Raw genomic sequence first — 21775 nt, 5'->3', positions numbered from 1 at the left:
AATTAAAAAAATGCGTACACCAATTCGCACATTCTGAAGAAAATGTGCTTATTAGAACAACATCACACATCGTTGACTCCATTCACTTAAAAAATCCATAAATCAATTCACGGTTGTTGAATTAAGTGAGTTGTGCTTTTGCTAATCTAATTCAAAAACCGCGAATTCAATGCAAATATTAACAGTAGCTCTGTTCCTTTACGTTCAAGAATCTTCAAGTTTTACCACTTTACTCGAAAAGCGTTCCTTTACTTCTTACACCATGCAATTCATATGGGAGCAGTTTACAATTTTTACTACTTTTGCCGGTTTTACCATTTTTAAAAGTAAAGGAACAGACCAAGTATTACAAAACAAAATTACAGTCCCCAAAAGTATGCTATAATAATTTGGTGTAACTAATTTCGAAATTTCAGCTCCCACGTTTTGTTGTTCCCACGTCGTTGAGAATATGGAAAGCATGGGAATGGGAAATTTCGCTCCCATGGGAAACAGTTCCCATGGGAATGTTCAGAATAGGGCTGTTATTCTTTTTACGTTACAAATTGTTCTGATTGGTTAAAAAGGTGTCAAGGCGAATCGAATTTTATTCGCCTTGTTTACAAATTTTGACGTTTTATGTTACCAGAAAAGTTGATTTGTTGTAATTTTCGCCATTCTTGTTACCTTTTTATTGCATCATGTTCCAAACCGAGTTTATTAAGTATGAATAAAGCACGTAAGCCGAATAAAATATGCAATTTATTTACAAAACACTAAATAATTTTTTTAATTGTCGAAAATGGCCCAAATTATATTAACTCATTTATAGCTATGACACTTTTTAAAAGTGAAATGTACACTAACATTTGCTTTTTTCGTTTATTTGAAAAGTGAAAGTCTGCGGCTGGATAAACGACCATCACGATGTAAAGCATTTTGCACTTCCTTAATATCGGGTAAACCGCTGATATCACCACGAGCAGCCATCGATACAGGAGAGCATAACAGTCTTTTTGCCACTCTCTGTATATCGGCAGCAGTTATTTTATCTATAATTTTTAATAAAAAAACTAAATATTTGTACTTTTTAATAAATTTACATTTAACCTACCGATCTCATTGATAAAGTGTTCTGGTCGTTTTCTATGTCCCGTTGCCAACACTTGTCGACCCACATCTTCAAATACAACTGGTCGCGATTCCAAATTCATTAACAACATAGACTGCAGCTGTATCTTGGATCGGCTTAGTTCCTCTCTTCCTGGATTGGATGTCATATTTACCAATTCACGTGTTACAACTTCAGTCATGTCCCTGACATTGCTCGGTGGTGCACTTGCATGTATGCAAAATAGACCAGTGTCAGCGTATGCATGGTTGTAAGCCGTGGCACTGTACATCCAATGATACCTATTCAAAACATTAGTATACAAACGTGAATACATGCCTTTGCCTGGTCCACCGGCAGAAAATGAACCTCCACCACCCATCATTATATTGAGTACACATAAAGCGACAAAGTCGGGATCTTGATGAGAACAACCTTCAAGACCAATGACGACGTGAGCGAGCTCCGGCAAACCGGCAGCAGCATATATTGGTATTTCACATTCTTCTTTTCGCAAGCCACCTGTGTATTGTGCAACAGATTTATCAACTGATTGAGCACCTGTCGCTTTTATGTCTTCATTGTTCCAAATTGCTGAATCTTGTACAAAATATTGTTCTACGTGATGTACGAGTTCATCGTGATTAACCTAAAATGAACAAACAGTAAATATAATAATTGTTCCACAAACATTCCAGGTGGGACAAGGGAGATTTCTCTCATATCAATGAGTACGTCCCGATTCATATTAGCTCAATGATATGGGACCTACTGTTTATTGCCGTGGGCGAACGGCGTGTCCTAAAAGTTTTACATGGCTGAAATACTCAGTAAATGTCGCCAACATCACTGAGGGGTATTTTGCCACCCTTGAAAATTTGATGTTGCCTGGCCTGGGAATCGAACCCACGACCTTTAGCGTGCAAGGCGGGTGTGCATAGCATTGCACCACGGTGGCACCCAGTAAAATTCGGTATAATGACAATTCTGAAAGTCAGATGCATCATGTAATACGAGGAAACGAATAGTATCGGATGAAAACATAACGAGACAAACCATGGGTGCCGTATGAGACTTCTATAGTGAAATTAGAAATGGATGTACGTAGGCAGATTACTTACCCCCACACCGGCAATTACCATCCTTTCTGGTGTATGATGATATTTTAAATAGTTCATCAAAACATCGCGATTAATCGCATCCAAATTTTCAGCTGGACATAACTTAGGCAAGCCTAAGGTATTCTCACGATAAGCTGCGGCATGTATCATATCCATCAATATGGGTTCTTGTTCAGGACGCATTCCCAATGTTTCAAGTTCGAACTGAATTGCTCGTCGTGCCAAAAAAACTTCATCCTCATGCAATGTGGGCCTCAGTGTGACATCAGCCAATAGACGTGTAACCGATTCAATTGCCCTACTATCGATACTTGCAGCGTATATTAAGGTATCCCGGGAACTTTGGCAATCACAAATGCCACCATTTCTCTCCAGCTCTTTTAAGATGGCATCTTTGTTGGGGAAATTGGTAGTTGACTGGAAAAAAGGAAAGGCATTGCAAATCTTTTCAAGATCTAAATATGATAAAGCTTACATTGAATGCCAATTTTTCAAGGAAATGTGAAACTCCACTGGGATATGTCACCTCATAACGTGGACCGGAATCTATCACCAAACCAACTGTGCAAAATTGACCAAAACGAGGTTCCGATGCTACGCGCAAACCGTTCTTTAAAATAGTTACTTTAGTTGTAGATCCCTCCTCCAAAGGTTTGGCATATTCATATTCGATATTTCCTTGATTAAAGGCTTGTGTCAAAGGTGGTAATTTTGTTACAACCTTTGTTGATGGTTCATTGACAGTATATAGACCACCATCATTTTTACGCAAAGCGCCGGTAATATTTCCAATGCCAGTACCACCTCCAATTTCATCAGTTGATGTTTCTGTTGCAAAGAAACGACGCACCAAACCCGGAGAACTAAAACAAGACAGCAAAACAATTGAGGTTATTAAACTAAGCCAATTGATATGAAGTTACACATGCCTCTTCCAAGTGCTTCCGAGCGTTCTTAAACTTGCCCGTAATTGCATTTTATTCCTCTTTTTAAAGAGCAGCGACTATATTTAAAAATTTATTTAATGATCTATATTATTTTTAAAATTCTTATTCTTGGTCACACATAGTTATGACATATGTAGTAGAGTTGTTCAATCTAGTTCATTTGAAAGACCTAGTTCAATAGCTCAGTTCTTTTAACTGAACTAGTTCAGTAATCTAGATCATAGTTCAATATCCATTAGTGGGATGCTCTAACAAATTTTTTACCGACAAAAATCGGTAAAATTAAAACGCAAAATTATATATGAAAAGTTGTCAACACTATTGCTATCGATAAGCCTAATGGGTACTGTACACGATATGTTTTTTACATATGAGTTGTCACTTTGCATATACATTTTGTATGGGAGAAGTGACAACTCATATGCAAAAAACATATCGTGTAAAGTACCCATAACTAGGCGTTAACATAAGTAAACGCAGGGTTATGGGTACTTTACACGATATGTTTTTTACATATGAGTTGTCACTTTGCAAATACATTTTGTATGGGAGAAGTGACAACTCATATGTAAAAAACATATCGTGTAAAGTACCCATTAGCAAATCAGAGTTGCATTTGAAGACAGTTTGTAGTAACCCTGCGTTTACTAGACGTTTACACCAGACAGTTTGTCTTCAAATACAACTCTGATTTACTAACACATACATACATCTGTCTTTTGTCTCCCAGCTGTCCATCATTTTGTCACAGACAGTCGGGTTAACAAATTGTTGACATTTTCATAAAAAAGAAGTGATGTGATAACTGAAATGTGTTGAAAACAAAAGCACATGAACAAAAACAAAATATGTGAACGAAAACAAGAAGAAATCGATGATTTTCATTTATAATTTTACAATTGTTTTTGCAGTAGTGCCTCTCCTTTATTCATTTACATGAAATTCAGCGTGAAGCAAGCTACCTTTAAGGTAGAAACACAATGAAATACGCCGCTTTTTCACGCTCAGTTTCATTGAAAAAGACTAAAGGCCTGGGTACATATGTAAGCTGCTTGCCTTGGTTTCCTACTTCATTTCTGACATAATAAAAATAAAAGAACAAAGAAGGCCGAGCCAATTTCGAAATAGGTTGCCCTTTCCTTGTTTATTCTTTTATTTTTATTATGTCAGAAATGAAGCAGGAAAGCAAGACAAGCAGGCGAGGCAGCTTATGTACCCAGGCCATGATCTATTTAACAGGTCACGTAAGTAGCACAACAACTCTATTTTGGCCGAAAATTCTTCAATATGTCAAAATGTTTGTTTACGTTTTCATACAATTTGTTCACAATAGGTGTGTACGATAACCCACAGTTTATACAGTTGGCCATTCAGCCCAAACTAGTTAGCCCTGACTATTAAGTTTGCTGTCAAATACATAAAATACAAAGGAAATCAAATCACAATAATGAACAATCTATTATGTTTGTTGTCAAATGTTGTTAACAGAACTCTGAATGGCCAACTGTATAAACTGTGCGATAACCCAATAATTTGTACAAATTCGTACAAATTTTTGCTGAATGCTGTTCGATAACAAAATTATCCAGCAAAAGAGAGCGACTTTGGAGAGTTTTGTGACTGAGAACTTGCAAATTTTTGCTGGGAAAATTTGTCCCCCAAAAATTTGCAACTCTGATCAGCTGACTTTTAATTACCTGTTCAATGTAAACAACTCGAAATGTTAACATTTTTGACCAAGAAAATTTCACAATTGCACATTTTTTAGATTCTAAAGCGTTGAGGATATGATTAAAGCATTAAATAAGTAAACTGCAAATTTAAAATTTATGTTTTTGTTCCGTTTGGTTTAAAATATCGAAAGAAATAAAAACAAATTTCATACATTTTCGGAAACAGCTGACTTTCTTGCAAGTTTTTTGCAAAATGCTATTCGATAACTTTCTGCAATTTTCCTTCCTTAAGAGAGTAAAATTCACTGAGAGAGGTTGCTGGAACTGACTGAGTAATTCTTGCTGGGAAAGTTATCGTACACACCTAATAACAATATATTTGACAGATTGAAACCAATCAGCTGGCCGTTTTACGCCACCTTATAATTTCATCATGACCCAGGCCTTAAAGGCCAAGTACTACCTAATTCAAATGAATTAGGCCGCATTTGAATTAGGTAATACCTGGCAGGGATGCCAACTGTTCTGAGGTAAAAATCGCTACAGCCACATACGCACCATAGGTTTGTAGCGATTTTTAACTTTAAGGCCCCCACTCATTAGTCAGTCTGACTGCCAGCATTTATGGTAGTATGTGTAAATTTTTGAAATTTTGAGAATGTATGTGTGAGTTTTCCAAGGCTGATGAAAATCAAAATAGTTTTGATTTCAAAATGAACCCCCATCAGTCTGGGTGAATTGTGTTTATTTTCAAATTGTCAATAAATAATTTTGAAAAACAGAAAATAATGTTGGTGTTGGAACACAAAAAACGTAGAATTCATTCATTTTTGGAGGAGAAATTCAAGATTTTTAGACTTGACTGATGGTTCGTGCTACACACTTGTCAGTCACGGGTTCATCGGACTGACGGCACAGACTGATAAATGAGTGGGGGCCTTTAAACAGTTGACATTACTGCATGGTACAATAAGAAAGGTAGATGCATCGGCGAATTGCTACAACAAAGCAATTTTTTCTGTTATGTAAACTGTCAAATTTTTCGCCAAATGGTCTCTTGTTGTCTCTTTTTATCGCTTGTGTTTGTCTATAAAGTGTAGACATGCTATCTCTTACTTATCGAATCATATGGCTTTTTGTTTTGATTATTCATGGCGAATTCATAGTTTTTTGACGTTTTAGATTCGATCAGCTGGGCTGAGGCATCTACCATTCTAATTGTACCATGCATTCCTGCTTAAAAAGTGGTTTTTGTACGTCAAAAATCACCACAAATAGCGGGAATACCACCAACGTGGCATCCCTGGTACTTGGCCTTTAATCTTTTATACGAAACTGAGCGTGGAAACGCGGCGTATTTCACTCTGTTCTCACCTTAGGGGTAATTTACACTATACGTAAATGTCATATGACATGAAATTTTCCATCGTTATATATTCGCTAGTATGTGTAATATTGGAGATTTTCCTTACACCTCTTAGAGGCAGTTTACACTATCTATCAATGTCATATGACACGAAATAAAAACATCCATATCTACCCACGGAGACAATGTGGAGACGTAATTTTATTATATTTTTGTTGGGGTGGACGCACAGAATAAATGGCGTAAGAAACATCTCCAATATTCCACATATTAGTGAATATTTAACGATGGAAAATTTCATGTCATATGGCATTTACATATAGTGTAAACTACCCCTTAATAAACATCTGCTTCTTTGATTTCAAAAACAAAAGATTGAACCAAGATCTATTGAACAGGTCACGTAAGTAGCACAACAATAACTCTATTTTGGCCGAAAATTCTTCAATATGTCAAAATGTTTGTTTACGTTTTCATACAATTTAATCACAATAACAAAATATTTGACAGATTGAAACCAATCAGCTGGCCGTTTTACGCCACCTTATAATTTCATCATGGATTAAACTAAATGCCTGGGTACATAAGCTGCCTTGCCTCATTGCCTTGCTTTGCTGCTTCATTTCTGACATAATAAAAATAAAAGAATAAAGAAGGCCGAGCAATTTTCGAACTACGTTGCCCTTTTCTTTTTTATTCTTTTATCAGAAGCAAGCAAGGTAAAGGGTAGTTTACACTATATGTAAATGTCATATGACATGAAATTTTTCATCGTTATATATTCGCTAATATGTGTAATATTGGAGATTTTCCTTACGCCATTTACTCTGTGCGTCCACACCAGCAAACATGTAAAAAAACTACGTCTCCACATTGCCTCCGTGGGTAAATATGAAATGTTTTTATTTCGTGTCATATGATATTGATAGATAGTGTAAACTACCTCTAAGCAGGCAAGGCAGTTTATGTACTCAGTCTTTAACTACTTCTTTTTCAATGAATTTCCAGCGACCCCAAACATTTTTGCAAGAATTCTACTTTTTGCGAGAAATTATGCATTTATGAAAGATATGGAAACATTCAAATTGAAAATTTAAGGGTACTTTACACGATATGTTTTTTGCATATTGGTTGTCACTTTTTATATACAAAATGTATATGCAAAGTGACAGCACATGTGCAAAATAACATATCGTGTAAAGTACCCATAACGAGTTTTCATTCATGTTTTTAAAATATTCAATCAAATGTGAAAAATTATTAGGTTTTTTTTTAAATTCAAATAATATATAGACATTTCCTTATTTTGTTTATATATACCTTTGACAGTAACATTACAAACAAAAAAAAATTCTATGTGATTGTTGTTGAGTTGTATTTGCTGTAGTATTTACATTACCTTATATTTGTTCTACCATGCCTAGAAGCACTATATATTACAAAATACATGCATTTCAATTTTAAATACATGTATTTTGTTTTTGTATTTTTGAACGCACACACAGTACGCAGAGTTATAGATTTCGCTCTTATATAAAAATAAAAGTTGTCAGCGTTTGGAAATGTAACGAAATGTAATACGCGCTATTTTAACGTAAAGACAATTTTGATTTCTACGCCGTACAATTCGCAGGTTTCGTTTCATATTTGGTCTAGAACATGGTGGAATAAGGTGTTACATCAAATCATACCAAACCTCAAATTTGGTCACAATAAAGTATTATTGTGAATTGCTTGTTTACATTTTGTATGTGTTTTTATTCACAATAATGAATTTTGACAACTAGTGTGATAATCAGCCGTTTTTGCCGCTGTACCTGTATTATTGTAGGGTGCCACCATGGTGCAATGGTATGCACGCCCGCCTTGCACACAGAAGGTCGGTGGTTCGATTCCCCGGCCAGGCAACATCAAACATTTTTTAACGGTGGCAAAATACCCCTCAGTAATGGTGGCGACATTTCCTGAGTATTTCAGCCTTGTAAAACTTCTCTACAAGTGGTGTCTTTAGACACGCCGTTCGGACTCGGCGATAAACAGTAGGTCCCATATCATTGAGCTAATATGAATCGGGGTGCACTCATTGATATGAGAGAAGTCTCCCTTGTCCCGTATGGGATGTTGTGGAACAATGTTTTTTGTTTTTGTACCTGTATTATTGTGCCATGTAAGGTACCCTTATCTCAAAATGTCAAAAATGGTGTATGGAACACTTAAGCATTACACCGACGATATGTGGATCGAATTGTTCTTTATTCTTTTATCAGACGCCCAACTTTAGTGAAACGTTGGAATATTTTCGGTTTAATTATTACATTTTTTTACTAAATCATGATGAAATTATAAGGTGGCGTAAAACGGCCAGCTGATTGGTTTCAATCTGTCAAATATTTTGTTATTGTGAATAAATTGTATGAAAACGTAAACAAACATTTTGACATATTGAAGAATTTTCGGCCAAAATAGAGTTGTTGTTGTGCTACTTACGTGACCTGTTAAATAGATCTTGTCATGGTTTAATAATAAAGGTTAGCTAAAGCTTCCTGTTAATTTAATTTTTTTTCTTTCGACTGTTCCTAAAACGTCAAAACAATATACACAATCTTTGTATGTGTGTGTGTGATGTTTGAATAATATGCCAACAATTTTAAATACAATCGAATTCAATGATTTTCAAAATTGTCTTTAGAACATTTGTATGGAAGAAATCCTTCAGCTTATTATTGAAAAAAACATTTTATCATATCCACAACTCGATTATGTAGAGAAACCTTAGGCCTTCATTCATTTTTCGCGTTTTTTATAAAATGCTCAAAATTGGTATTTTGTAAACAAACCCACGTGTTGCCTTTTTGTTTACTAATTTTGAAGTTTTATGAATTCAGGAAAAACAAGGGTTCTATAGATTTTTTTCATTTAAATCTACCTCTTTACTTATACCATGGATCTTGTACTAAATGTATTTTTATTTGAATTTTGACAACAATTGCCTACAAAAAGTTTCGATCTACAGATCCATCTGGCACCGTCTCCATGACAAATATTTTGTTTTGGTTACTCATTTTTATCGGTTATTCTCAGTTAGCTAATCAGCTGTTTGTTAGATTGGAAAAATATCAAAAAGTTACAGGAGAGGCGAGGCAAGCAAATCTAAATATTCATCATAGGGAAAAATCCAATTTGTTTCCACTAAATAAATAGCAAACCAGAGTGAAATAAAAACTGGACTTTATTGGTGCTTGCAATCCTTTTACCTATAATGTGAATAAAGATCCTGGAAGTGATCCTGGATTATCCCATGATCCAAACATCTTTGAATAAAGCATTTTGGGTAGGCCCATTTCAATTTGCCATCCCATAACAATTTGCCGAAAACTAATCTGTCCAATTTTTATTTGACTCTCGTGGGGAATGATTGCCGTAATAGAAAGAGTAACACTTGTAAAGGTACGACTTGATTTGTATGGAGTATGTTAAGTTTAATATTTTTCACCTTCCAGATACCTGTCACCTGATCAGTTTTATCCACAGGTTTGTGCGTCGGAGTAGCATAAACATCTAAATCTCCATTTGAAATCGAAAATTGTACTTTACAGTGATAGTACACAGTATCCACCAGAAATATTTAACATAGAATCTAACATCCATTCCATTTTATTGAATTACAAGAAGAAAGGAGCATACTATTACTCGAAGCAGCAATGCGAACAAAGCACTTTATTGTGGTTCTTTGCTGTATTGTGACCTCAACATTATTATTCATCATATTGGGTACAAGTGAATCTAATGACTTGAAAAATATTGTTTCGCACACTCATCAACAAATAAATAAGATTCAGGTAGGATTGACTGCATTTTGTCAAATGCATGTAGAACTAATACAATTGATTCGGTGGTAGTTATAATTTGTTTCTAGTTTTTTTTTTTTTATGAACAATCCGCGATCTGAATTATGAAATTATACTTCCTTATTTTTAAAACTATCCTAATCGTTGTACTTTCTGTAGTAATTTACACTTTTTATATAAAATATTGCACATAACATTAATTATGGACTTTTTCAGGAAAATTTGCGTGTTTCCGAAGAGAAGAATCTTGAGATTGATGCAAAGTATTTGACAATATTGGGATTTACAACACAATCCGGTGCTCATAATGCAACAAAAAACACGTTAACTGCAAATTACTATAAATATGATGACAACAACAGAAATGATCACCGTCCTCGCAAATATCCTGGATATATGGTCGATGTGGAGCTATTACCGAATTCGAAAGAAGATCTTGAAAATTCGCAATCTTCCCAAGCTAATGGGCATACGTCTACCACACATGTGTTTAATGGCACTAAAGTAAATTTTACCATTGTAACATATGTTCAGGAAGGACAGGCACCATCTGCAATACTTCTGTCGCAGAACATAGCTTTGAAGTTCCCAAATGAGTACTTGATCATATACGATCTGGGTTTGTCAGAAGATGAATTGAGAGCACTGACCGCATATTGCAACAATTCGCGTTGTACTGTAATATCGTATGATTTATCAGTATTTCCATCGCATGTTTCGGACCAACGAATGCACGCATATCGACCTATTGTGATAAAGGATGCGCTAATGCGCTCCAAATCAATATTATTTGCCGAGAACTATATAAGGATTCGTGGAACAAGTCAAGACTTACTCGAGTTGCAAAAGCAACTACACTCAGTGGGTGTTCTAGGTTGGAACACACCTACCGCCGTTTCTACACGAACCCATCCAAAAATGTTTGATTATTTTCATACTGACGCTGATGATTTCATATTCTTAAGGATGGTCGATCTTGACACAGTCCTATTTGAGGATACATCTTTTGTTACTGAAAAGATTCTCTTGCCATGGATAAAATGTGCCCTGACATTGGAGTGTTTAGATCCAATTGGTAAGTTAAAAAACGTTTTAATGTACTTTTCATTAGCACAGTTAATCATAGAGAGTAACTTTATGCCGTTATTGTTGCTGTTGTATGCACTGTAATATAAATTGGTAGACTTTAATATTTATTTATTAGTAATACAAAACGGGTCCCGGTCCGTACTAGAGCGATTTCATTTAGAAAATTTTATGAAATGATGTGTCCCTAGTTCGTGTTCCTTAGTCCCGGTCCACACTAAAGAGATTTCATTGAAAACATTTCATGAAATTGTGCGTCCCTAGATCGAGTTTCATAGTGGAGTAATAATATAATGAAATCGTGGTAGTGGGAATCGCTAAATTTCATGAAAATTAACTAAGTATACGCTCTGTTTGTTCCAGAACCTGCAAGAAGCTACTAATTTTTACTACGGTAACATTTTTTTCCTTTATGTTACCGAAAAAAAATTGTAAAAATTAATAGGTTTTTGCAGTACTTGAACATATTAATAATTTGTCATAGATTTTCATTTTATTTTACTTTGTTTTGTTGTCTCTATAGTCATATTTATGTACAATTAAAAAATGAATTGACAAAGCGGCAAATAGCAAAACCAGCGAGAGTAGTTAAAAGCTACATAGAAGGTAATTAATTACACAGATTTAAAAGAAAAGCGTTATTTGAATGCGAAAAATACGCAGTTCAAGAAGTAAAAAATTCCAGCACCTTGCAATACAAATCCGAACTAAAATTATCTGGGTATTTCTAGTAGAGCGAGTGAAATTAAACATAGTACATAATGGTAAAGGCATCCCAGTTTTTATAGCAGGTTTCGCTGATCAAGATATTGTTCGAACAGGAATGCTAAAAATAATAACAAATCTTAAAATATGATCACTCCTGCGGACATTACAACCATAAAATGCATTTTAGCTTATAGAAATTATAATTGACAGCCCCAGACGTTGTTTCAAGAGCGTACGAGATGAGCGGTGTTAATAAGCCAGGTACAGACCTGGCCCAAGTTGTATAATAAAAACCAATCGAGTAGAGTCTCCGTAAAGTCCCATATGTGATGTCCAAAATTGAGTTTTTTTATTACAATTCCCAAAAATTTGTGTCGGCGCAAAAAAATTAACATTAAGTTGCCCTATAAAAATAAGAATAATTGACTCATTAGACCCACAAAAATTGCTCTTGTCTCGGAGGGATTTAAAAGCAAGTAGTTATTACCCGTCCATTGGAGAATCTAATTTTGGCTACCACCAAAGGACTTTTGTTTTCAAACAAACTTCAAATCTATTGGATTTTCTACTACCAACTAAAACATTTACAGTTTTGGTCGTAAATTGAACTAAAATGATTTTTATTGTCCTTTTTTCCACTCTCCTATTTTTTTTTTTAAACAAAAAAATTGAAGACGATTTATAATGTTGGTGTAAACAGTAAATAATTTAAAACAAATCGCCACATTTTGTTAATGAATTAACAGTAGGGATGTCAATCAAATACAAAATTGGCCAAAATGGAGAAGTTTAACCATGCTTTTTGGACCATCCCATTTTGTGTATGGGCACTCCTATTATTTTGAACGCAACTGTATGCATTTGAGAAATATTGCTGGATTATCCATAAAGCCTTCACTCGGAAAAATCACTGATAATCGAGGCCCAAATGTAACTGCCGCAGCACTGTGTCGATATTTTTGCTTGCACAACCTGAATGATGACTATTTGTTTTGCACATGAGCTCTACTAATACATATACTTTTTGTGTACGTGAGCTTGTTGTATATATATCAAACAAACAAAGAAATTGGGCAAGACTTAGATGCTATAATTTTTATCTTTCATTATAAAATGTTGTAAGTTCTTTCACTTTTTTGATACGCCAAAATTTTTTAAAAGTCATTTGACTGTTTTTACTTGTTTGAGTTTCTGTTGCGCTCAATGCATTTGTCTAGTTTCGGATAGGAGTGTACGCGTTTGGTGGGAATTGCGAAATTACAATTATGCATCCAGAGTAATTTTGAGATAACTTATCGAATCTTTTAACCACCAATACAAATACATTGAGATAGATTTAGTAGCCTACTACAAGATAGTACATATGATAAGAAACCTTTTCACATCAGCATCCATAATACATAGGCACATACTTGCCGAATGTACGGGTATGTTATCGCTTTCTAAAATTATTTTCTCTGTAAGTATTGAAAAGTACTAAAAATTGTTACTCAATTTCTTTGTATTATTTATTTGTAGTAGTATATATTGACCTGGGGGATTAAAATACGCAGTAATTTTAACTGATTATTGTGTTAAATAAAAATACCAAATTAATTTTGTGACACACATAAATATAAGTATACGTGATTCTTAAATTCTTTGATCATGTATTTGGAATGAAAGCAAAAACTTCCAAAATTAGTTTCGTATGATGAATTTACTTTCTGTTACCAATCAATTGTAAAACGTAAAGAAAGATTCGAATAACATCCATGTAGAGATTCAATGCAGCAAATATATACTCCTCCGGACTGATGCTGTATTTATGGTCGCCTCCCATCATGATTTGTGTATCGTATATGAGGAAAACGCAGGCTAACAAAGCACCACAGCCAGCATATATAGTCTGTACAATGTGTGCTCTCCAAAACATTGCGACAATACCGAATATCATTAGACAAACCAGGGCAGCTATGAGGAATCCTCCACAGGCAGTGAAGTCATATTTTGTTTGCATAGCAAAGAGCGTTAATGCCAAACATAATATTGCCGTTATTCCCACAGCCAAAAACACCTTGAAGTATTAAGTGGATTCGTTACATTTTAGAACTACATATGGACTTTTTTAGACAGTTACCGATTCCGAATTGTAGCGACTGGCTATAGCACCAACTAAGAAAGATTCGGCCAACGTGAATACTCCGAGACATATAAAATTTAGTGGAAATGAACGTCGGGCCGATTCGCAGCAAGCCATGGCTATGACAACAACAAGCGTTGTTATTGCAGCTGCAAGCACCAGTCCTGGATTTCTTTGTGAGAATTGTTGTGTAGGCTCGTGGAAAAGAAACAATGCCACTATTCCAAAGGTGAAAAGCAGTTGAGCCTAGAATATAACCAATGTTTTAACATTGTCCATTAGTATGCCCCCCTCTAACCATACATTAAATTACCATTAGTATGAGGTATACTTTGCGAATGAAACCTTTGCGAACGCTTTCTTCGTTAAAAGAAAAGTTCTTTGATTGCAAATTTTCGGGATCCAAGAACCCTCCTCCGCTGGATGTAGAACTTGATCCAGATGCATCCGGCTTCCATCCGTACGGCTGATCTGTAATGATTAAGGAAAGTGTCTTAGACATTACACACAGATATGACACTTCTCTGCAACGCAATTTGCAATGTTTTAATACTAATTATTATACATAATATCAAAATCAGTCTCACCTGATGCAGAAGCCGCAGGCTGCTGAGGCTGCTGGACACCAAAGGCCTGTTGTTCATATCCTTGTTGTTGACTCATATCGCTAATTGATTTCTTTTTTCTGAAAAAATGTCTACAGATAAAATTAGCTTGTTTTCTGTCTAGCGTTAAGTGTTGCCTACTTTGTGTGTAACTAAAACGTCGTTATAATGTGAGACTGAATTAGTAGAATCGTGACGTTTATTTGGTATGCGTCATCTAAGTTCATCATTACAATTTAACATACATTAGGCTCATGATCTGTTCCTTTACTTCTAAAAATAATAAAAGGTCTGTCTGGTTACCCTAAAATTTGTAAAAATTTGTACCAATTGTTGCTGGAAGTCGTCTGTTAACACAAAAAGTCAGCAAAAGACATCGATTCGAGAAAGACAGTTCTTTTACTGAGAGTTTACAAATTCTTGCTGTACAAATTTGCAAATTTCTTCTTGCAACCACTTACATCTCTTCTTCTTCCTGAAAACAATCAGTCATCTGCATTCATATGTTTCTAATTATTCGGTGATTTACATACATACATATGTTTGTGAAAATTAAAAAAAATTTTTTTCGTGGAAATATCAAGCCTAATTGTAGCCGTGTCCGTTTACTTAACAATTTGTACAAGTCCAGTAATGCTTGGTTTACATTTACGAAATCCACTCGATTTCAACTTTCAATTCCATTGGTTAAACGTCAAATGAAATTCAATGGATTTCATATGTATGTGATTTCATTTGACGTTTGAGCAATGGAATTGACAGTTGAAATCGAATGGATTTCGTAAATATAAACCTAATAGCCCGTTTCCACGGTACGTCGTTCGTTCTCTATTCGTCGTTCGACCCATAACTACGAATAAACTACTTATTTCCCCACACAAAATTCTATGAACGAACGACGATTTTTCTACGTTGTTCGATTAGAAATAGTCTCTGAACGACGAATAAATATGTCCCATCCCTAACAAATGAGAGAATTTATCGAAAAAATTAATTATGACATGTCTAAATTCAAAATTGAAAAAATTATTGAAAACACAAAAATTTTTAGAAAAAAGGAAAAAGCTGACTGGAAGTTAATGAACTAAACATTTTATATAGATGCAGAAGGAAGATGGTTGTGTTTCCTTCTTAATTCCACACACATTTCTTGTCCGTTAGTTCAAAATCGCGTAAAAAATCAGAAACAAAAAGGAAACAAATAACTGAAAGTCTGTATACACAAACATTGTTTTGACATGTCTCTCTCTCTTTAATTTTGAAAATAGAAACATATAAAAATATATTGAAAATACAAAATTATTCAGAATTTATTAAAAAAATGAATGAAGTGTGTGTAGTTAAATATAGATGATACATTTGAAGGAAAGTCTATTGCTTTTCCTATTCATTTAATGTATATTTTATGTGTTTTCGGTTCAACTTTTCGTGAAAACAAGAAAACAAAAATGAAGGAAATTTTGTTTATGTTTCTGTTAATTACGAATGGTGTCGTGGAAACGGGTTAATTCGTGTACGTCGTTCGATAGGCGAACAACGTAATTGAAACGCTCGTGTGAACATGACATAACATTACTTCTTGTAAACGACTAAGGTCTTTTGCATTGTACTGTAGAGCAAACGAACAACATCCAGTAACATTTTGAGCAAACGAACACACATTGTATTGCTTATTGGAGAACAAAGTTGCGAAGTGGAAAAATTCCTTTGTGGGTAATTTTCTTTTTTTGCTCCGTCCCAGAACCTGCATGAAGCTACTAATTTTTACTACGATAAAATTTTTTCCTTTATGTTATCGGAAAAATAGTAAAGCTGGGGCCTAATTACGTGATTCGACATCGAGTTGTTTCGACCCGAGTACTCAAAGTTGGGATGACAACATTCGTTATCGAGTAAAATTATCGAGAAATTGAGCATAAATTTGCGAGTAATTTCTCGTAGCCAAATGGCCTATCGTAAACAAACAAAATGAAAGATTTCTTATTGTATTTGTGTTTAAAATGTAAAAAATTGTTGTTGATTGACGGTTTATAGAGGAAAAATGATATTAGTAAATAATTGTGAGCATTTTTTACACAAAATAACAAGAGAAATTGGGAAAAGTCCTTTTCAGTCGTTTTAAGAAATTGTGATAAAATTATAATTAAAATAAATACATATGCATGCTATCATTATATCATAAAATATAAGTTGAAAAAATAAGCATTTCTGCAAAACAAAAAATTATTTAATATTAATAGGCTTTATTTTATAGGTGAACAACTATTAATAAAGTGCATTTTAAATAGTTCATCCCCCGTTGTTTACCAAAGGAAATACTCTCTCAGAGAGGCTAATGCAAAAGACCCACCAAATTCTCTCATTTATTTTGAGAGAGAATTATTAAGGTAGATGTATTAGCAATCTATAACAAGAATGACAAAACAATTTTGCAAACATTAATAATTTTCATATTTTCTTAGCACAACTTCATTCCGAAATTATTATTCAATGTATTGTTCAAAAAATTCCACAAATATTTACATTTTTTCATTCATAATTTTTGTTTTTTAGTTTTTGATTTGAAATAAACACATTTTTTGACGTCTACCTTCATAACTTTCCCCAAAGAACACATAGTTCGATTACCGGTTACTCTCGAAACATTCGATCAGTGATTTCGATCGAGTCTTATCATGCCGTTTTTTTCTCGTGTCGAAAACTTATTCACGAGTAAATTCTCGATCGAATCGAATCACATAATTAGGCCCCTGGATACACATTGTCAGTTTTGAATGTCGATATGTCGCAGTTATCGATAACTGTCCAACCGTCCAGCAACCACAAAACATTTTGTGGTTGCATGATGAATGACAAAAATGAACAACAAAGCTGTCATTCAAAACTGACAATGTGTACCCAGCTTAAGAATAAAAATTAGTAGATTTTAGCAGTTCTGGAACAGATCATTTATTTTTAATAAAATACTTTTTTGGTTCCTTTATTGGCGGACAAATTGTTCTGTTTTCGCAAGTCAGCTGATTGTTTGCTGGTTTTTGCAGGGAAGAGATGGTTTGCCAGCTCTAGTCTTCAGGCAACCACAAAATATTTTGTAGAGTTTTGTAGTTCCGGAACAGCTATGAATAAATCAGTACTCCAGCGTCGATTCATGGCACAAATACTACAGTCACATATATTAGCTCTGTTCCAGAACTAAAAACTTTTTAAAATTTTTACCACTTTTACACATTTTGCGTTCCCATACACAAAATTTATATGAAAATCGTTTTCGACTTTTACCACTTTATAAAGTACGGGAAAAGGCCAATTATTTTGTGCATCATTGTTCCGGAACGAACTAGTTCCAAAGAACTATTCCGGACAAGGAACTATTGGAACTATATCCAGCCCTTGCGTTTATATAGTTCCTTTAGTTCATATAGTTCCTTTCGTTTTTCTGGTTCCTTCAATCTAACTCCTACGTCAATCTTACGTTGTTGCTGTTTGTCCGCTGCAATTTATTTATTTTTATGTCAATTCATCCACCTATTTGGAACGAAGGAAACAAAAAGAGCGACAAAAGAGAAAGATTCGTTGAACTATTTGGATTCTTTTCGTTCCAAGTAGTTCCGAGATTGAAATAGTTCAACGAATATTTCTCTTTCGTCGCTCTTTTTGTTTCCTTCGTTCCAAAAGATAAAGATAAAAATTCGTTGAACCATTTCGGTCTCGGAACTATTTGGAGCGAAAAGAACGATGAAAGATAACAATTCGTTGAACTATATCGGTCTCGGAACTATTTGGAACTACGGAACTATATTAAGGAACTAGTTCCTTTTCGGAAAGGGAACTAGAAAGATCGTTCCGCTCCGGGAACTAGATTGCCCAACTCTAATATTTTGTGGTTGCTGGACTAGAGCTGGCAAACCATCGATATTCCCAACATTAGATATTTTCGATATAATATTTTAAAATATCGATTGCTATCAATATTATCGTTAAGTTGTGAACACCATTAATTTGGAGATGAAAATGGCGGAAATGTCAGTGCTTTTCTTGGGATTTTGTACAAGTAGTTCACAAAAATGTAAAGGAGAATAAACAATTGCTTTTATTTTATAAAAATATTAGAAAAAATACATTCTACTTTTCCGAAAAATGTGTACGTGTGACTACGGACTTACTTTCTCACATACACAACCGAAAAGCAGCGAAATTTCTATTTATTTCAATGAATTTTAGGTTGGGGGTTTTTGTTCCGATAATATCGGTAGGCAAAACTATCTATCGATATTTAATTTTTAAAAAATAATCGATTTTATCGATAGTGCCATCGATTTTTTGCCAGCTCTATGCTGGACGGTTTGACATTTATTGATATTTCCGAAAAATCGACAGTCGAACTCTCACTTGCATGTGTAAACGGGGGTTAGGCTGGCAAACTATCGATATTCCCAACATTAAGCTGAGTACACATTGCCAGTTTTGAATGACAGCTTTGTTGGTGCTTGCTAGTGTGGCCGTTCATTTTTGTCATTCATCATGCAACCGCAAAATGTTTTGTGGTTGCTGGACGGTTTGACAGTTATCGATAATTGCGAAATATCGACATTCAAAACTGACAATGTGTACCCAGCTTTAGCTATTTTCGATATTTCATTTCAAAAAATCGATTGCTATCGATATTATCGTTAATTAAATAAAAAATAAAAATAAATAAAATAAATAGTTTTTCATCACCATTAATTTGGAAATACAAATGCCGAAAATGTCTCTGTTTTTGTTGAAATTTTGCACAAGAAATCACAGGAATGTAAGGAGAAAAAACAATTGCTTTTATTTAATAAAAATACACAAAAATACATTTTACTTTTCCGAAAAAAATTGTACGTGTGATTTACTATCGCACATCCACAAAACAGAAAAGCCGCGGCTTTTAATCCTATAATATATAAAAAATATTCGATACTATAGATTTTTGCCAGCTCTTTGGCATGTGTAAACGTTCGGAAAAAAATTAAAGTTACTTTGTGAATACGATGTAGTGGCTGGACTCAGAAAATTCTGAAAAAGATCCAAATCCAGCCACTAAATTCAACTTGATCCAAATAAACTTTCCAACTTCTTTATTTGAATTGTACCAATACTATTTCTAAGTTTTATTCTTTTTTGTGCATTTTTCGCTACAAAATCTTTTGACATCAAGAGAAGACGACAAAGGCCTAAATTTGCTTTCTGGCAAACCGTACTAAATGAACCTTGGCTTTATGGATGGATATATGTATAACAAAATTATTAAAATTGATGCTTTTATTTTGAACGCTATTGTATGTTTGACGTCGTTGTATTTTTTTCTTTTTAGGTGCGCAGTCAAATGGTTGCAAATATAACAAAAAACCACAGTATCGTTATTCGGGTTGCCATAGTTATGATACCTCTGCATTCAATATTGTTCTAGGACTAACATGGCATCTAGATGACTCAAAATATTCACTGCCAAGTGAAGAGTATAACATATTTTATAGAGAAACATTGGAGCAAGCAACCAAAATTCTCGAAAATCGAAGACGAAATAGTAGTGAAACATCAGAACATCCATTTACCGATGATTAGACACGATGCATACAGACATCAATGCTCGCTTTAGCATCACTTGAATAACATAACCAAATTTAATTTAAAAGCCAACCGCTGTGGAAAACTGATACATGTACATACACTTCTAGACATTCTATAATCTCACCCGAACTAAATACGGATGACAGTGCACCATGATGTAAAACATTTTTTTTTTGTCAAAAAGAAATTCTACAAGCATGTTCTGATTGCGCTACCTTTTTTGTATACTGTCCCATTATATGTCGATAAGTCTTGGAATTTGAAGACCTTGTTGGAAATGAGACCAAATACAACGTTGACATTTTTGTTAAAATCTTTTTAAACCACGGCATTGAATGCACAAAAAAACCATGCCTGTCAGTGGCAAACTTCTGGAATCAACTAATCATGGGTATATTTAAGAGGAAAAATTCAAACGAACATTCGACACACACGACTTAAACAGCTCCAATATTATTCCGAGGATAGAATTTCGGGAAGATTTCAGCGACTCCAGATAAGCGCGGCACGAAATCATAATTACTTCTTAAACTAAAACGTAAATATCCGTATTTCTAAAGCTATAATTATTTTCTTAGAGAAAATTAAAAAAGAAAAACTTAACTAGTATTGCAATAAAAATATAATACCGTGTATTTTTAGAATAACATATGTAATTGTAATATTGTTTTTGTTTTGAGGAGAGAGTTTTTGGTTTAAATTAATCTATTTTGTTTTATTATTTATACCTAGCAAGTATTTGAAATTCGATCAAAGGATAACACTTAATAATATTATCGTTGAATTCTCAATTTTATTTGTGTAGATCCCTAAATGTGGTGATCAACTTAAATGTGATTTTCAGTTTAGTCAGACTAAGATTAAGCTAATGGATGATGTAACTTAATTGTAAGGGATATTTTTATTTGAAACATTTATTTCAACAAATACAAAGTAGTTACATTTTATTTATAGATATAAGTATATAATTGAATAAAAACAATATTTATAGCTTAATACCAATATGCAAATACAAATAAAAAGTATTATTTTATTTACCTAAGTACTGTTGCAAAGTAAGTAAAAAAAGTTTCAATTTGTACAAAACCAACCGGAATAATTCGCCTCGTACTTTACCCTGCGTTTACACATGACAGGAAAGTTGAATACATGTATTGATTGTCAAAAACCCAAAACTTGCCTGTGTGACGTAGGCGTCCAGACAACTGCAAAAACAGTTGTAAAATTATGAATGAAAATCGTCGATTTCTTTTTGTTTTCCGTTCACATATTTTGATTCTGTTCATGTTCTTTTGTTTTAAACACATTTCAATTATAATCTCACTTCTTTTTACAAATATGTAAAAAATTTGTTAACCCGACTGTCTGTGAAAAAATTATGGACAGCCGACAAATGTATGTATGTGTTAGTAAGTCAGAGTTGTATTTGCAGGCAGTCTGTCTTGTGTAAACGCCTAGTTAATAATAATTTTATTTGTTTTACAAAAATTTGCTTAATGGAAGGTAATAAATTTAAAGAAGACACTAGAAATATGAAATTAAGTTGTAAAATATTCATTGTGTCCGGCATAAAAACCTGCAGACTTCAATAGGGAGACGTGAATGTCCATA

The 21775-nt window shown here is 34.0% G+C and overlaps 3 protein-coding genes across 5 annotated transcripts; 1 reads left to right on the top strand and 2 right to left on the bottom strand.

Annotated features, from left to right (window-relative positions):
* Positions 1 to 719: 719 nt before the first annotated feature.
* Positions 720 to 3337, bottom strand: LOC141406789 (mitochondrial-processing peptidase subunit alpha). The gene is made up of 5 exons (XM_073992821.1): positions 3141 to 3337; positions 2687 to 3074; positions 2212 to 2628; positions 1094 to 1739; positions 720 to 1031 (listed from the first exon to the last, which is right to left on the bottom strand). Exons 1-5 carry the CDS (start codon positions 3185 to 3187, stop codon positions 862 to 864), a joined length of 1668 nt encoding a protein of 555 aa, XP_073848922.1. The 5' UTR covers positions 3188 to 3337; the 3' UTR covers positions 720 to 861.
* Positions 3338 to 9276: 5939 nt separating this feature from the next.
* Positions 9277 to 21186, top strand: LOC141406399 (uncharacterized). 2 transcript variants are annotated; one of them, XM_073991746.1, is made up of 6 exons: positions 9291 to 9528; positions 9625 to 9644; positions 9698 to 9728; positions 9794 to 10036; positions 10262 to 11120; positions 19908 to 21186. In XM_073991746.1, exons 4-6 carry the CDS (start codon positions 9899 to 9901, stop codon positions 20156 to 20158), a joined length of 1248 nt encoding a protein of 415 aa, XP_073847847.1. In that variant the 5' UTR covers positions 9291 to 9528; positions 9625 to 9644; positions 9698 to 9728; positions 9794 to 9898; the 3' UTR covers positions 20159 to 21186. The 2 variants fall into 2 exon arrangements, with proteins under 2 accessions (XP_073847846.1, XP_073847847.1); XM_073991745.1 differs by having other exon boundaries at positions 9277 to 9644.
* Positions 13323 to 15074, bottom strand: LOC141406400 (protein lifeguard 2-like). 2 transcript variants are annotated; one of them, XM_073991748.1, is made up of 6 exons: positions 14894 to 15021; positions 14708 to 14839; positions 14549 to 14658; positions 14275 to 14432; positions 13959 to 14207; positions 13323 to 13895 (listed from the first exon to the last, which is right to left on the bottom strand). In XM_073991748.1, exons 3-6 carry the CDS (start codon positions 14622 to 14624, stop codon positions 13539 to 13541), a joined length of 840 nt encoding a protein of 279 aa, XP_073847849.1. In that variant the 5' UTR covers positions 14625 to 14658; positions 14708 to 14839; positions 14894 to 15021; the 3' UTR covers positions 13323 to 13538. The 2 variants fall into 2 exon arrangements, with proteins under 2 accessions (XP_073847849.1, XP_073847848.1); XM_073991747.1 differs by lacking the exons at positions 14708 to 14839; positions 14894 to 15021 and adding an exon at positions 15028 to 15074.
* Positions 21187 to 21775: the final 589 nt, after the last annotated feature.

This window comes from Musca autumnalis, unplaced genomic scaffold, assembly GCF_047663935.1.
Source record: "Musca autumnalis isolate F117 unplaced genomic scaffold, ASM4766393v1 scaffold_5, whole genome shotgun sequence".
Classification (NCBI taxonomy): domain Eukaryota; kingdom Metazoa; phylum Arthropoda; class Insecta; order Diptera; family Muscidae; genus Musca; species Musca autumnalis.
The sequence above is the reverse complement of the archived record's forward strand: the minus strand, read 5'-3'. Positions and strand labels throughout refer to the sequence as shown.

Coding starts and splice junctions, on each gene's coding strand:
- LOC141406789 (XM_073992821.1), bottom strand. CDS start 3,187: ATGCAATTACGGGCAAGTTTAAGAACGCTCGGAAGCACTTGGAAGAG. Junction 1,740..2,211: donor TGGTAATTGCCGGTGTGGGG/GTAAGTAATCTG, acceptor TGTTCATTTTAG/GTTAATCACGATGAACTCGT. Junction 1,032..1,093: donor ACACTTTATCAATGAGATCG/GTAGGTTAAATG, acceptor TAAAAATTATAG/ATAAAATAACTGCTGCCGAT.
- LOC141406399 (XM_073991745.1), top strand. CDS start 9,899: ATGCGAACAAAGCACTTTATTGTGGTTCTTTGCTGTATTGTGACCTCA. Junction 10,037..10,261: donor AACAAATAAATAAGATTCAG/GTAGGATTGACT, acceptor GGACTTTTTCAG/GAAAATTTGCGTGTTTCCGA. Junction 11,121..19,907: donor GGAGTGTTTAGATCCAATTG/GTAAGTTAAAAA, acceptor TTTTCTTTTTAG/GTGCGCAGTCAAATGGTTGC.
- LOC141406400 (XM_073991747.1), bottom strand. CDS start 15,065: ATGCAGATGACTGATTGTTTTCAGGAAGAAGAAGAGAT. Junction 14,208..14,274: donor AAGTATACCTCATACTAATG/GTAATTTAATGT, acceptor GTTATATTCTAG/GCTCAACTGCTTTTCACCTT. Junction 13,896..13,958: donor GTCGCTACAATTCGGAATCG/GTAACTGTCTAA, acceptor TAATACTTCAAG/GTGTTTTTGGCTGTGGGAAT.